General features: G+C 41.6%; 1 protein-coding gene across 3 annotated transcripts in view; it reads right to left on the bottom strand.

The window, feature by feature from the left end:
• The window catches only part of LOC128735100 (prominin-like protein), a 134,419-nt gene that overhangs the window by 43,012 nt on the left and 77,021 nt on the right, over positions 1-14,386 (bottom strand). For all 3 annotated transcript variants that reach the window (XM_053829588.1, XM_053829590.1, XM_053829589.1), the window contains one exon: positions 670-1,329. In XM_053829588.1, the coding sequence (XP_053685563.1) occupies positions 670-1,267 (598 nt within the window). In that variant the 5' untranslated portion in view covers positions 1,268-1,329. The remainder of the gene's footprint in view (positions 1-669; positions 1,330-14,386) is intronic.

Below are 14,386 nucleotides of genomic sequence, written 5' to 3'. Positions count from 1 at the left end.
AGTATGATGGAATTCCGCCAAACAACGGCATTGTCGTCGAGCGGTTAAAAAACTGTATGCAAAAGTGACCATATTGTTCGAAAATAGCCGTTCACCCGCCGAACTCTGCTGTCGTCACAGCAATCCCCATCGTGAGAAAGTCCCACTTCTAGGTAACTGACACAAAAATCGAAACCATTGTTCCGCTCGAATTGGTCGCTGGCTGGCAGTAGTTAGGTGCTGCTGCGCTGGTCAAGACTGTGGCGGAAAATTGACCTAAACATGCTAAATAAAGTAGCGCAGCAGTAGTGATCCGTTGCCAACTGCCATTCTTCTACCTACTAGACATTCGACGGCGACGACGGCTAAACTGTTCGACATAACATTTCCTCGCGGTTCATTGTTCCGTAACAGATCGGAGAACGTTTTGGATTACCGAAGCACGGGGGCTTGCTGGTTGAACCGTTGCCAAGCGTGACGATTTTGCGGACGGACACTGTGGTTTAAAGGGTGTCGTGTCATTGGTTTGTAAACCGCGCCGTTCTTACTGTGCAGTCTAGCGTGGTATAAGGCATTTTCAGACCGTAACCAGATTAGCTCAATTGGTGATTCGATACCTAACCGGCCTACATGCAAGATGAAAGCGTCATCATAGCTAGCCCATACGGGGTAGGGTGTACAGTTACTCACCTTCCGGAACCGGATTTGTGCTGACGAACAGCTTTATCACTAGATTGGTCAGATTGTAGAGCGGTGCCATCCCGCGGGCATTGTACGACGTTGAGCTGACAAAGTGTGGCGTTTCGCTAATGTTGGAAAATTCAGTCGTGCGAATGTTCAGGATGTAGTCGGCTTGCACTAGCAGGACACTACTTCGGCCGCTGCTACTGCTAAAAACGGTGATGAGCAATAAAACGGCAAGCGCCAATAAAGGACCGCCGCCGATGGGTCGTCGTGAACTTCGCCAGCTTCGCGTTGAGATCATATCTGCTGCTGATGCTGTTGCTACTGCTGCTGCTACTGTGGAGGAATGGCGTTTTCTCGAATGGCTGCTGCTGCTACGTTCTTCGGTGATGGCAATTTGGCTACCGCAGGTGCTGCTGCTACTGATGGCGCGGGCGGTGAGGAAGCGCGAACTAGTACTGATACCCGTATCACAGTCTCTGCCGACGGTGGTGCTGCTGCTGGTGGTGATGGTGGCTCGAACAGTCTTCTGAGGGGGTCGTGAATGGCAAATGCGAAGCGTTTTTTCAGCACCGTTACTGTTAATGCTTCCTGGCACTCCCATAGCCGGGGCTGGAAGGCCTGAAGCGTCGTGACTCGACAGGAACGATTCTGCTAATGTTCAATCTGTGAAAAGGGAAAGAAACGACAATGGGTTATTATTAGAATGGCACAATTTTGGAATATAAGAAGCTAAATATGTAATGAGTTTGGAGACACTTTGACTGGTGAATGATGTGGGTCAATTGAGTTTATGAGTTTATCTTCAAGCAACGATGTGCCTCGAACAAGCACATATGTACTCACAACCGGCAAAAGTCCTAATGTAAAGCCATCCATGGCAGAACGAAAGAGATACGAAAGTCATCAGTCATATTTATGTTGTCAGTTTATGGCTCCAAAGAGGATAAGCGTTCACTTTAATACTATGTTGTGAGCTGAAATCTTTGTTGATTCAAACACTGGTTAAGCTCGTTCAGAATTCAGAAAACATCCACAAATCAAAGAATCAATGTTCGTTGAAATTTTCAAACCAAAGATAGCCGTGACTTTGGAGTAAATCAGAATCAAAATTATCGTATTGGTGCTGGAAAAAACATTGATCGAGAAAATTATGTCGGATAAAAACCACCAACTATCATCTTTAAGCAAATCAGATACAACATTTATATCGATTAATTCATTTCAAGACAACATGCCAGTCGAAGTGCCAACGAATCCTGCAATAACAATCGATCTCGTAAATTCTCATCTTCTGGACTTGAATTTGAGGATAAACCGACTGGAGAACAATTTCCACGATGCTTTCGTGACCTTGGAACGCGGAATTGAGTCGTGTTTGCAGAACATTCAAGAAATTAGCGAAACAGTCACCAAACTAGAAAAGGTTCCGAAACCGGAAGAGCGAAGCGTTATTGTCAATGTAAAATTGGCAGGAAAAGACATCAAACTTACGAAACCATACCAGAACAGCGACGCGGTGGTGAAAGAAGAATCTCTATCGGAGAAAATTCTCCGAAGCTCGTCGGAAGAATCTTCCACCAGCAACGTTGGGGGTGAATCTCGCAAGCACAGAAAAATCTTCACCAAATTGAAGCATCAGGTAAGAAACGGTTAGTTGATCGGTTTTATAAATTATAAAAATTCTAACGCTATTTTGTAAAATTTACAGCTTTCAGAGTTCCTTGCATCGTAACACCAATTTTTGAAATCTACCCGGCGACAATGTTTCCTCGACCAACCAAAACAGAATAGTAAATTTTTGGATTATGCTTTCAAATTATGGGAAAATAAAAAGATAAATTTTCGATGATAATAAAGTGTTCTGAGTTTTAAATCCGCAAAATTGAAGAATTTCCCACAAGCGAGAGCTTGTGTGTGTGTGATTGCATTGGTCTGGTCGGTCAAGGAATGCCCCCTTGACGTTGCGCAGCCAGCTGCATGCTGTAGCTCGTTCGCTCTCTCTCGCCCAGAGGCGAAGGATTGAGCAACAACAGAACCAACCAAAACACTCAACATATGCTTTTAAATAGGAAAACAAACCCACGATCCGGTTGTTCCGAATCCCCCTTTCCCAGCAGTAGCATCTTCGTCGTCGTTCGTAGGTACCTACCATGCAAGCGTACAACATTCGTACTTCGGCGAAATGGGATGATGGGATTTAAGAGTGCGGTGGCCGTTAGATTAAGCATCGCACACATTACATGACGCAGCTGGTCATTTATTTTAAGGAATTTACACAGTGGGTCTGGCAGGGCATGTATGCTACTACAACTTTGTGTAGACAACATGATTTCGTCGTCGGGTTAACGCTATCGTAGTGTAATCTTACGGGTGATGAACTGGGTCAACTAAAACTGATGTGAATTTCCTGATAATTTATTTTCTAAATTAGAAACACCATTTGTTTCCTAGTTTCGGTAGTTCTTATAAACTTATGTGATAGTTCCTCTATTGTCATTAATTTCTTCAATATACTATGTTATTCTGTATGCCAAATTTTAAACTACTTTTCTCGAAAAAAATGTCTCAAATTGTAGAATCATTCAACGACTAAAATCATTTAAACCAAATCGTTCGTTCGATGTGCAAATTCCACATGAAACCTACACAGTTATCTAGTTATGAAGAAATTTGTATTTCATTTGTATGGGAGCCCCCTCTTTTGAAGGAGGGAGGGGTCATAAGTCCCCTCCTAAAGAGGAGAGGGGTCTCAATTCATCATAGAAACAATTATTGTCTCCTAAAACACCCACATGCCAAATTTTGTTCCGTTTGCTTGATTAGTTCTCGAGTTTTGCAGAAATTTGTATCTCATTTGTATGGGAGCCCCCTCGTAGTGGGGGAGAGGTCTCTAACCATCATAAGAACCTTCCCCGGCCCCAAAAAACCCCTACATGCCAATTTCCACGCCGGTCGATTCAGTAGTTTCGATTCTATAAGGAACATACGGGCAGACAGACAGAAATCCATTTTATTGGTATAGATATGTATGGGAGCCCCCCTTCTTAGTGGGGGAGGGGTCTCTAACCATCATAAGAACCTGACCCGGCCCCAAAAACCCGTGCATGCCTATTTTCACGCCGATCGGTTCAGTAGTTTTTGATTCTATAAGGAACATACGGGCAGACAGACAGAAATCCATTTTTATAGATGGGTCATTCCACGTCAAGTGGCCGAGAAGAAGTACAAACTTGTAAGCGACCTTCTTGGATGTGGACGAAAAAGGACGATAGAAGGTGGGGGGGGCGGTTTCTTAAACTCCGAAAAATACTGGACGTCCTTTGTGAATGATGCCTTATATACTGTATGCATGCTTCCATGGTAGAGCACAGTAATTTTACAATGCAAAGACTCACTGCTTCTATGAAATGTAATTTTACTATTGATTATTTATGAAAAATCGTTGGTTTCTTTCTTCAAATCGCGATAACTCTGAATCGGCAAAGAACACCTCGTGGTTTTGAGTGATTATGTAAAAATATGAGGAATACGATGAAGTTGGAGTTTTTGAAATCAGATTGTACTCATTAAGAGAAAAATGGAAATTTAGTTTTAAAATCGAATTTAAAAATATTTGGCAACACTGCCCCTAAAAATTAATATTTTTTTCGGATTCCTTGAGCAATTTCCTTTGGAAACATGATAAAATTGTTTTTCTAAACCTGTTGTTTCCAGAGTTACAAGCAAAAGAAAATAAGAGGATTTGACGAAAACGTGTCTTTTTTTAAAAGACTCCCATTAATCGAGGGGATGTCCAATCGGCACCAAACTTAGGATTTTTTTTGCGGACCTGAAACGAACAATCTGACAAAATTTTTTTCAAATCCGAGAAGGTCGATTACATGGCACTCGGATACATGAGGTGGAATGACCCAGGTATAGATTTGTATGGGAGCCCCCCTCTTAGTGGGGAGAGGGGTATCTAACCATCATAAGAACCTTCCCTGGCCCCAAAAACCCCTACATGCAAATTTACACGTCGATCGGTTCAGTAGTTTTCGATTCTATAAGGAACATACGGACAGGCAGACAGAAATCCATTTTTATAGGTATAGATTAAACTGAATCAAAGTTCAAAGCCTGATTCCATGCCATAGTCGGGACCGTTAAAAATTTTCCTTTAGCCGATTTACTATGTTAGTAATTATTATGGCAGGCACGTATTTCGACTTGTAAGCTTGAAACCTGTTTAGCCTCCCAGTTGGGCTCGAGGTATGATGCTGGCCTAACAAGCCAGTCGTCGTAGGTTCGAATCTCGGCTGGGAGAGGCTGTTAGAATCAATAGGATCGTAGCAACTGGCCCTGCAATTGTCCTGTATTTTAACAGCTGGCTGCGAAGTCTGTCCTATAAACACAGAAGGTCAAGCTTCGATAACGGAATGTAGCACCTAGGCTTTGCTTTGCTTTGCTTATAACTTATAACCTCCCAGTTGGCCTCGAGGCAAGACACTACTGGTCTAACAAATCAATCATCGCAGGTTTGAATCTCGACTGGGAGAGGCTGTTGGAGTCAATGGTCACAAGATCCCGGCGCGCTTACGGTATTCTTTCTACAACAAAAGTGATTTAGTTTGACTTGTTTCAGTCAATAAAGAAAAGAAAACATATCTTAATTATATTTTTACATCTCCAAATTCATACTTGAAACTTGAATGTAAGTTAACACTATTTATACTGACTTGAAAGCGGCGTTTGATCGTATCGAGCACTTCATCTCATTAGCTAGAAATGGAGGCCTTAGTGCTCCAATACATTTTACCGAGTGACTAAAATCTTATCATCATTGTTACGTGCTTTATGTCAAATTAGAAAACATTGTCATTTTATTTGGAGTTGTTTTGGGCAGTAACCTAGGACCGCTCCTCTTTTCCATTTTTTTCATGATGTCTGCCTTATTATCTCGTCTTTCTTTAAACTTATCTATACTGATCACCTTGAAATTATTTCTTGTTGTACTAATCTATCTTTTTAGCACCGCAAAGTTCACTAAAATCGCCGTAACTTTTCTGCCTACTTTTCTATTTACGGTGCTAGTAGCTCATTTTTAGCTAAGTGAACGTTCACTTCGCTAGTAATGAGCTACTAGCATTGTAGCACTGTAACTACAAAAGATACAGCGAAACTTCATTCAGCAAAAATACAGATAATAACTAATTCTACAAAGGTTCCATTTCCCATATATAATTTAGTCACATTTTCCTTGGCTGAGACGGTAGTGTCAAATGAATGTGAATTAAGTCAAAGTGATCATGCCATCCCTGCGTAGGACAACGTCTTACCGCAGGGTGTCGTTCCATAATTCAGATTCTAGTTGGCATCACGGAATTAAACAAGATTTGGAACGTTAATAGCTTTGCCAATTATGAACAAATTTTCAAGATTTAGTTACCAATTGATTCACAATAGATGTAACAATTATGTGGTTTATATTATAACCATGTTGTTCAATCACTAATTAGTGAAAATTAACGAAAAGTTTCAAGCTCCAATATCCGCCTACTTTTTCTTCGTGACCACTTTGCTTCCCAGGCAGGGACGTTATTTAAATACACCATCTTTCGAATCAATACTTCTATCTTAGAAAAGAAATAACAGAGTCTCCTCGTCCCAACAGGTCGAAGATTCTTTACAATGATTAAACCTAGAACAACTTGATGGCTGTGTTAGGGAAGTGCGCCAGGAAAAGTGACAAAACCCTTCATCTCAACAAGATTTCATCCCAACAAGTAAAATGATCAAATAGAAAATAGGAAACCATTTTATTAAAAGCGTAGTGAAAAAAGAATGTATTGCGTTGTTGCAAGGATGTGCTACTGATACAAAGGGATCGAATTGGTAATATCTCTTCCATATGGGGGAAGGGTTGGTCCTTGATTCCTGTAACGTAACAGGACAGGACATTGTCGCCGGGCAACTATGATGTTTTCGCGTGGTTTGTGCATTGAGGCGCTCAACAGCGCAATCTACAAATCCAATACATGCCATGATCTTTATAAGCAGTGATTCGGAAAACATCAACTGAAGACTCTTTTCCTGAACCTACTGGGCTGTAAACAGCGAGTTTGAAAGACTTAAATACCAAGTAAAGGGTATCTTTCCTACTTCGCTGAGTTTACGGAGAATTTCCTGCGAGCTACAAGCAGGTGTCATATATGTTTCCCGTGAATTACCAGTAATCACCAGCCTTTCTGCTGCTTCGAAACTGTTCGAGATCATCATCTGTGACCGAATTCTACAAGCCACGAAGTCCTATATCTCCAGCATGGCTTCCTTTCCGGTAGATTCGTAACTGCGAACTTGCTAGGCATCATTGCCGCTTGTTCGACGGCTATGGAAGGCAGAGCGCTAGTCGATGCCATCTATACGGACCTGAAAGCGGCTTTCGACAGAGTTGAGCATGAAGTAGAACTCCGTAAATGGTTGCAAATGGGAGCCAGGAGTCGATTGGTATCTTAAGTTTTAATCCTATCAAACTGGAAAAACGCTGCCTGTCAACGGGTGTTCTACAAGGGCACTATTTGGAACCACTTTTATTGGTTATTTCGTTCAACGATGTTGTATTCTCGCTTGACTATAGATGTGAACTAATTTACGCCGATGATTTGAAAATCTACATAGTGGTGCGCTATATCGAGAAATACCTTCATTTCCAAATGTTGCTCACCGTGTTCGTTAATTAGTGTTAGCTGAGCAAACTCAGCATCAGTATTGCGAAATGCAACGATCTGACCTCTCATCATTTTACAGATCCGATTATGTTTGACTACCATACAGACGGTAATATTCTCAAACGAGTGGACCATGTAGCGGATTTGTACGTGGGCCTAGTAATCCAGTTGATGTTTGTACCCAACCTTGACGCACCCTTCCGTCGCGTCCCAGAATAACGGATGTAATCCGAGCTCGGATCCAACCGCTGCGAGTTCCCTCGTCCACAATAACCACCAGCTGACCTACTTTCAGCGCCTCCAACACCTCGCGCAAAACAGATCGATTAGTTGCAGCGCTAAATTCCAATTAGCTCTCACGGCTCGATCGACTTCAGTCAACATCTCCGGCGGTTGGACCACTCCATTAGAGCTCAGAACTATGAATGGTAAGGAGTGAGTGCCTCTGCATTGCTAGGCTCCGCCGAGACGAACGTCAAAGGTCGCGAGTTTACAATTGACTCTGCTTCTACGAGAATCATCGATAGTTTCTCGTCGAGTGGTTTCCGTGAGAAGGACAGGCTGTTAGGCATGGTTTTGACACTCTGCACTAGTCGCTCCCAACTTCCTCCGAAGTAGAAGCGGGTTGAAAACCCACTGAGTGTTCGTATTGGTGAACGATTCGGTCAGATTCTAATGCAATTTTGATTTCTGCTCGTAACTCACGGCTTGTACCCTGGAAATTCCTGCCATCACTGGATCGGCGACAGATCGTACCTTGCAGGACTCTGATGACAACGCATAGGAGACCTCCAGGTGAACAGCTCGTATGGATAAACAAGTGAACAGGAATGGTAGATAGTTACCATTTCACTACGCTTCGCCCAATTCGAACTTGTGCTGGCCCAAAATAATGGATTCCAACAAATGAAAAAGTAGGGCGCAGGTACGGAGAGAGTCAAGATAAAAGCCGAGGTGGCCTTCCAGGAGCAATCGCCTTCGTCTTTCCGATCTTCCAGTATTGACAACTCTTAGCAACCCGTTCGATGATCGTACGCACGTGGAACCGCTGTTTAAGCTCATTTTACAACAGTATCTGGGGTTCCATGTAAAAACCTGCGAAAGTACGCATCTATAGCCAAGTTCGTCAGACGGTGCTCTTGCGGCAGTACTATCGGATATGGTACCATATTCAAACTGCCGTTCACACATAGAACTCCTCGATCGTCCATGAACAGAGATAATCTGTAGATTTTGCTGGTTTTCGCCTTCTGGGAGCACCTAGTTTTCAGCGCTGAAATTTCGTCCGGGTTCGTTTCTGCCTGCATCGAGGATCACAAATAGTTTCCAACCCTTCAAGGCTCTTGCTGACTCAGATGTCTCTCTGAATTCCGTTGCTGGTTCAGGTGCCGATGGCTTGAGTTGAAGAGAAAGCGTTTAACATAGCCCACACGACTTTACAAACGTTCCCATTTCGAAAACCTGCAGAAGTCTATCAATTGCACTCTGACGATCTCTCAGTGCACCATACTGGGTCGTAGTTCCTCGGTACTTTCTTTTGTTCCTTTCAGCGACACTCTTGGCCACTGTTCTTCCGGCAGATGAAAGAAATCTGGAGTTCGCAACCACGAGCTATCCATCTCCAACCCAAGCAACAATGTGAGTTTTATTGTACTCTTATGGAGGCCTTTAAGACTAATTTTAGTCTTAAATTCCATCATAAGTGTGTAATAAAACCCAAATTCTTAGTTGGGAAGTGGGGATCTTTTCCCCACTTAACGTTTGATCGACAGCATTCATCTTCGATGGTACGTAATTTCACTCGGCAGTCTCAGTTTTCGACAGTATTTCATCCACCCTAAAAGCGACAAACTGCCTATATCTCCGGTGAACGGATTTAATCCAGGCCAGCACAGTCGCCAAATCAGTCCACAATAAACTACGCTTTATGGTCAGGGAGCCTCCCAGTTGGCTTCGAGGTGTGACGCTGACCTAATAAACCAGTCGTCGCATGTTCGAATCTCGGCTGGGATAGGCTGTTAGAGTTAATAGGATCGTAGCAACTGGCCCTGCAATTGTCCTGTACTCTAACAGCTGGTTGCGAAATCTGTCGTATAAAAACAGAAGGTCAAGTTTCGATAACAGAATGTAGCACCTAGGCTTTGCTTTGCTTTTTTATGGTCAGGGAATAGCTTTCACAAATTGATTTCGCCAGTCTGGCTCCCAGTAGCGCACCTTGAACTTCAGTCGTGAAACTTGCATGGTTTTCATCGGAGCGACTTTTGCTTTGGCCATGAGAGACGTCAACTTTTTTCGTGGAAATTTTCTAGTTATAATTTTTGTTTTAAAAGACAAAAATATTTGAAAATTACATTTTTTTAATGGCACGAGTAATAATTTAGAAGTACTAGAGCAAATTTGTGGATTCAATTCAAAAAGTGCTATAGCTAGTAACCTACAGCGGTCGAGAACAATTTTTCGTTGGAAAATTATTTGACATTGTGGAATTTCGTTTAATTTTTTCCTGATAATTTGCAAGTGATATTTTGTTCATATACCGCGTATAAAATTATGTGTTTGTATTTGCTACTGGTTTCGTTTCTAGAAGGACATGACAAATGGGCGCGAGTGTATGGTAATTTTCTGAAAGTAAAGAGTGTTTGGGGACATCAAGGATTGCTGTTTGTTTTATCTATTTTCAGAGAGCGAAATAAGGCGCTATAACCTTGGCCTATTGCAGCTTGGCTTGTGGTTAATGCCATAAGTTCATCCTCGAGGGTCCGGAGTATCACTTAACCTTTGGTAGCAATTAATACTCCCAACGAAAACAAAGTTGAAATTACTCAGAGACGGTTGGTATGAGACGTCCCCGTTTCTTCCCCCCCTGTTGATTTAGGAATGCATCTATGTATGAATAACTTACTCACATAAGATTCATTTCGCATAATCGTCTTTGCGGCAATACTTCACAGTTGGCCTGGCCGATTAAACATTTGTGATATATCTTGATATTTTGCAAATGTTAATACAGACAAGAATATAATTTGAAGTATTTCTATGATTAGAAATAATTAAAATTATTTCCAGAAATCCTTTATTGTGGCTGTGATAGTATTAATAAGAATAAAAAAAGAATAAGGAGCTACTTTTGCCTTGGCATTGACCAAAGAACAGCGTCTGTCCACGAACCACTGCTCTAAAATACGCTATACATCTTCCTTCGGAGCAGAATCAATGAATTTGAATCTTCAGGGATGTGACAAATGCAGTCTGCTTTCATTGCAGAGAATTTTTTAATATTCTTGAACAGGTTTTGGCTGAAGAGTCCAACACCATTATAATTAGTATAAATTATTTAAAATATAATTTCCCTATTTTTCTTTGCAGTTTTTCTACCTCCTCACTCCTCAGAAAATTCTGTGAAAAATTTTTTCAGTCTATTTTTTCCAGATTGCTGTAAAATCGAAGCTCACACCAGCTTGCATCAAGAGAAACGTTACATAAACTTGATAAACGTTGCTTCAGCTGAGGTTTAGTAGTCTGCAAATTCACAGAAAACTGGCACTCTACAGTGACCCTTTATGCACACGAATCATGGACGCTACAGGAAGCTAATCGACGAGCTCTTGGGCTTTTTGGGCGTAAAATGCAGCTATCGATACTTGAAGGCAAAACGGAAAATGGAGGGTGGCACAAACGCATAAACTATGAGGTGTAACAAATATACAAATATACAAATATGATAATAGTGCAGGTAGTAATAAATGGCAGGCTGGGCACGTGGCCAGAACGCCCTGCGGAATAGCAGCCAAAACTATTTTCAGCCGTGTACTAGGAAGAGGCAGTAGACTTCGGGGCAGACACCGCACCCGATGGATGTGCGCTGTCGAGGACGATGCACGGTCAGCTAGTGTTCGAGAAAATAGGAGAACGGCAGCGCACGACCGACAGTACTGGAAGACTATAATACGTTCGGCGCAGGATCGATAACGGACCGTCGCCACTAAAGTAAAGTAACTAAGTAAAATACAGTTGATCTACAATTAAATCACCAATCTCGTTTTTGAGGATTTATATCAACTAAAATAACTGTATATTCAATAAGGATTGTCTACTATTTATATAACTGACAATTTTTTACATTGTAAGCTGCTCAGATGAAAGTAACGTTTTTATTTAAATGAAATGAAATAAAATCAAACGCTGATGAAATGTTGAAATGATTGCCTATGTCACGCCTAGTGCCCATGCGACTTTACGTTCGTAACTAGTTTAGTTTTTCTCTTGACCAATTTGTGATGCTCTGAAGTCATAAACTTCCATAAAGACATTCGGCAATAGTTCTGTTAGCAAAAAATTATCCCAACATTACTTTCTGTAAATGCTGTCTTTTTCACCGATTTTCAAAATTTTTCATAATCGTAAGAAACAAATTGGTTTTGGACTTTTGACAGCTAACCAATTCATCAAATCCTGCCAAAACCAAAATAAAATGTATATCATTAAAGTATTACAGTTCATATGTACCTAATACATATAAATTGCTCATCAAAGCAACATTGGAACATTCGAGCCGTTCCGGTACGTTTAATATTCGCAGTTTTGAATGACCAGAGATTACGAATGTAGCAATTCTCACGCAAAAACCTGTCAATGCTTTTCCAAATAATTTCCGGATCTCGCCTAAAATATATAAAAAAACTTTCTTTTAAAATTATCTTTTCAAGCACTCTAAGGTAAAGTACTCTAATTCATGGTTTCACTACCTTCGCAGCAATAAACCTTTACTGCTGATACATAAAAGACGGCAACAGGCCAACCAATCGGTGAGTCATCATAGCAGCTGAACTCCGGCGCAACGAAAAGGAGCCAGCAAGAAGACCGGACCGAAAAGACTAACTACTTGAGCAGTGAAGTTCGCGTAAGAAAACTCGCAGGAAAGAAAGATAGCTACTCCTAAATGAAGAAGTAGAAAAAAAAGTCTGAACTGCTGAACGATACAATTACCAGCAAGCAAGCAAGCAAAACCAGTTTGTCGGCTTACGCGGCGCGCGTTTGGCCTTTTCAGCTGTGCGGTGCCCGGAGTAATTCCTCATTTTTAGTTTGGTTGTTTAGGCAATCAAACTGCCGCCGCACAAGGTCGAAAGAACCAAACCATCAACTGCCTGCCTGCCTGGCTGTGCTGGTCGGGGGGTTTCCGTATTCAGTTTTATTGAACGATCATCTTCCTATTCGTTCTCAATAATTATTCTTATAATGAAATTAAATTGAAGTCTGGCGAAAACGTGTGCTGCCAGCCAATTTTTTACGGTCCCACCGTCGATTTCCGTGTGAGGTAACTAAACTTGTTTTTTGTTCAACTGATTTCGAAAACACTGTAATTTATAACTCACACAAAAAGTTTGGTTGCTTACGTAAAAGGTAAAAGGTAGTAAAGTTCGGAACACAACTAGGTCTTTTAACTGTGGCACCAAGTGCGGAGATAAACACAGGTAAGGTAGAAACCTTTCACCAACCTAATGCTGACTGCTATGACGAATCGCCCCTTCAATAGGCGATTTCTCTTTCTTACGAGCGACCGTTGGAAGTTAGGTTACTGCTGGTCAAGCTGTGTGTGATTCACTGCCAAGCCACCGTCGTCGAGTTTGAAAGTAGACTGAAGGTGTTTTGTAAACTTGTCCTCCATTCAGAAGGAGAGATTCTACCGCATTCACCGCTTATCTGGGTTTAGGTTATATCGCGTTATCACCTTTTGCCGGATGGCATTCGAGTGAACCACTAGCACTTTAAACACGGAAAGCCACCACGCTCTGCGGCGTAGTTGAAAAAGTTGAGGGGAAAGTTCCCCGGCTGTTTACCGCGTCAATTACCAGGAACGCGACGAAAGGCCGATTTGATGACAAGCAAACTAGGCCATCGGATGAAACTTGGCGCAACTTCTGGGTTACCCCGGGATGAATGCTCACTCGCAGAAAGAACCAGCGAAAACATAAATCAATTTGTTGGTTTCTTCTTTTGGGCGGATATCCTTCGTAGTGCGACGGCCAACCGGCGGCGGTTGTGTAAACACACTAGCGTGCTCAGAGGAACACAAAAGGTGGGGCACCCGACCTTTCAGATGAATGTTTTGACATACAAAATCGAGTAACCTAAGGAGGACGAGTCTGCCATTACTTATCACCACAATACCGGCCGATTAGAGGTTGAAAACTCCGGACTTTTAGGTGCCGTTGAATTTAAAATCAAAGTTGAAATTAGACTAGACTTAGAAGTGAACCTCGAAATTAGAGTTGGAATTGGAACTGAAGATGAAATTGGAAGTTGAAATCGAACTAAACATATTATGACATTAAATTAGACTTTTATTTGGACTTATTTGGGCTTGAAGCTTTATCCTATTGATTCTAACAGCCTCTCGCCGAGATTCGAACATACGGCGACTGGCTTATTAGGTCAGCATCGTACCTCGAGGGAAATTGGACATGGACATGAAATTAGACAATAAAGTTTCACTTGAAGTTAGAATGTACATATTAAGTTTCACACTCTGACACGTTTTACCTCTCTTCTGTTCCATTTTTCTCTTTTTTAGTTCCGTTTTTTCCCCTTTTCCTTTTTTTATGCACCGTTTTGTTGGTTTTTGCTCTCGTTTCCATTCTTTTTCTCAGATTTCTTTTTTCTATTCCGTGTTTTCAGTTTCATTGTTCCGTTTTTCCCTGTCCCATTTTTTCTTTTTTTCAGTCCTGTTTTTTATGTTGTTTTTCCTCTTGTTTTTCACTCACTTTTTGTAATTTTCTTTCGTGTTTTTCGTCATATCTCTTTCTTCTTTTCGTCTTTTTCTAAGTCTCATCCTGCTCGTTTTTCGTCTTCGTCTGTCCCGTTTCTCCTATTTTGAATGCCCCGTTATTGTTTCTTTTCTGTCACGTTTATTCTGTTTTAGGCTCCCTTTCAAACCTTAACTCTCCGGTTTTCCTTTTTCATCTCCCGTTTTCGCCTTTGCATCTACAGTTTTACTATTTTCTTTGGCCCGTTTT

Source organism: Sabethes cyaneus, chromosome 2 (assembly GCF_943734655.1).
Source record: "Sabethes cyaneus chromosome 2, idSabCyanKW18_F2, whole genome shotgun sequence".
Classification (NCBI taxonomy): domain Eukaryota; kingdom Metazoa; phylum Arthropoda; class Insecta; order Diptera; family Culicidae; genus Sabethes; species Sabethes cyaneus.
This window is presented reverse-complemented; position numbering and strand designations above follow the sequence as displayed.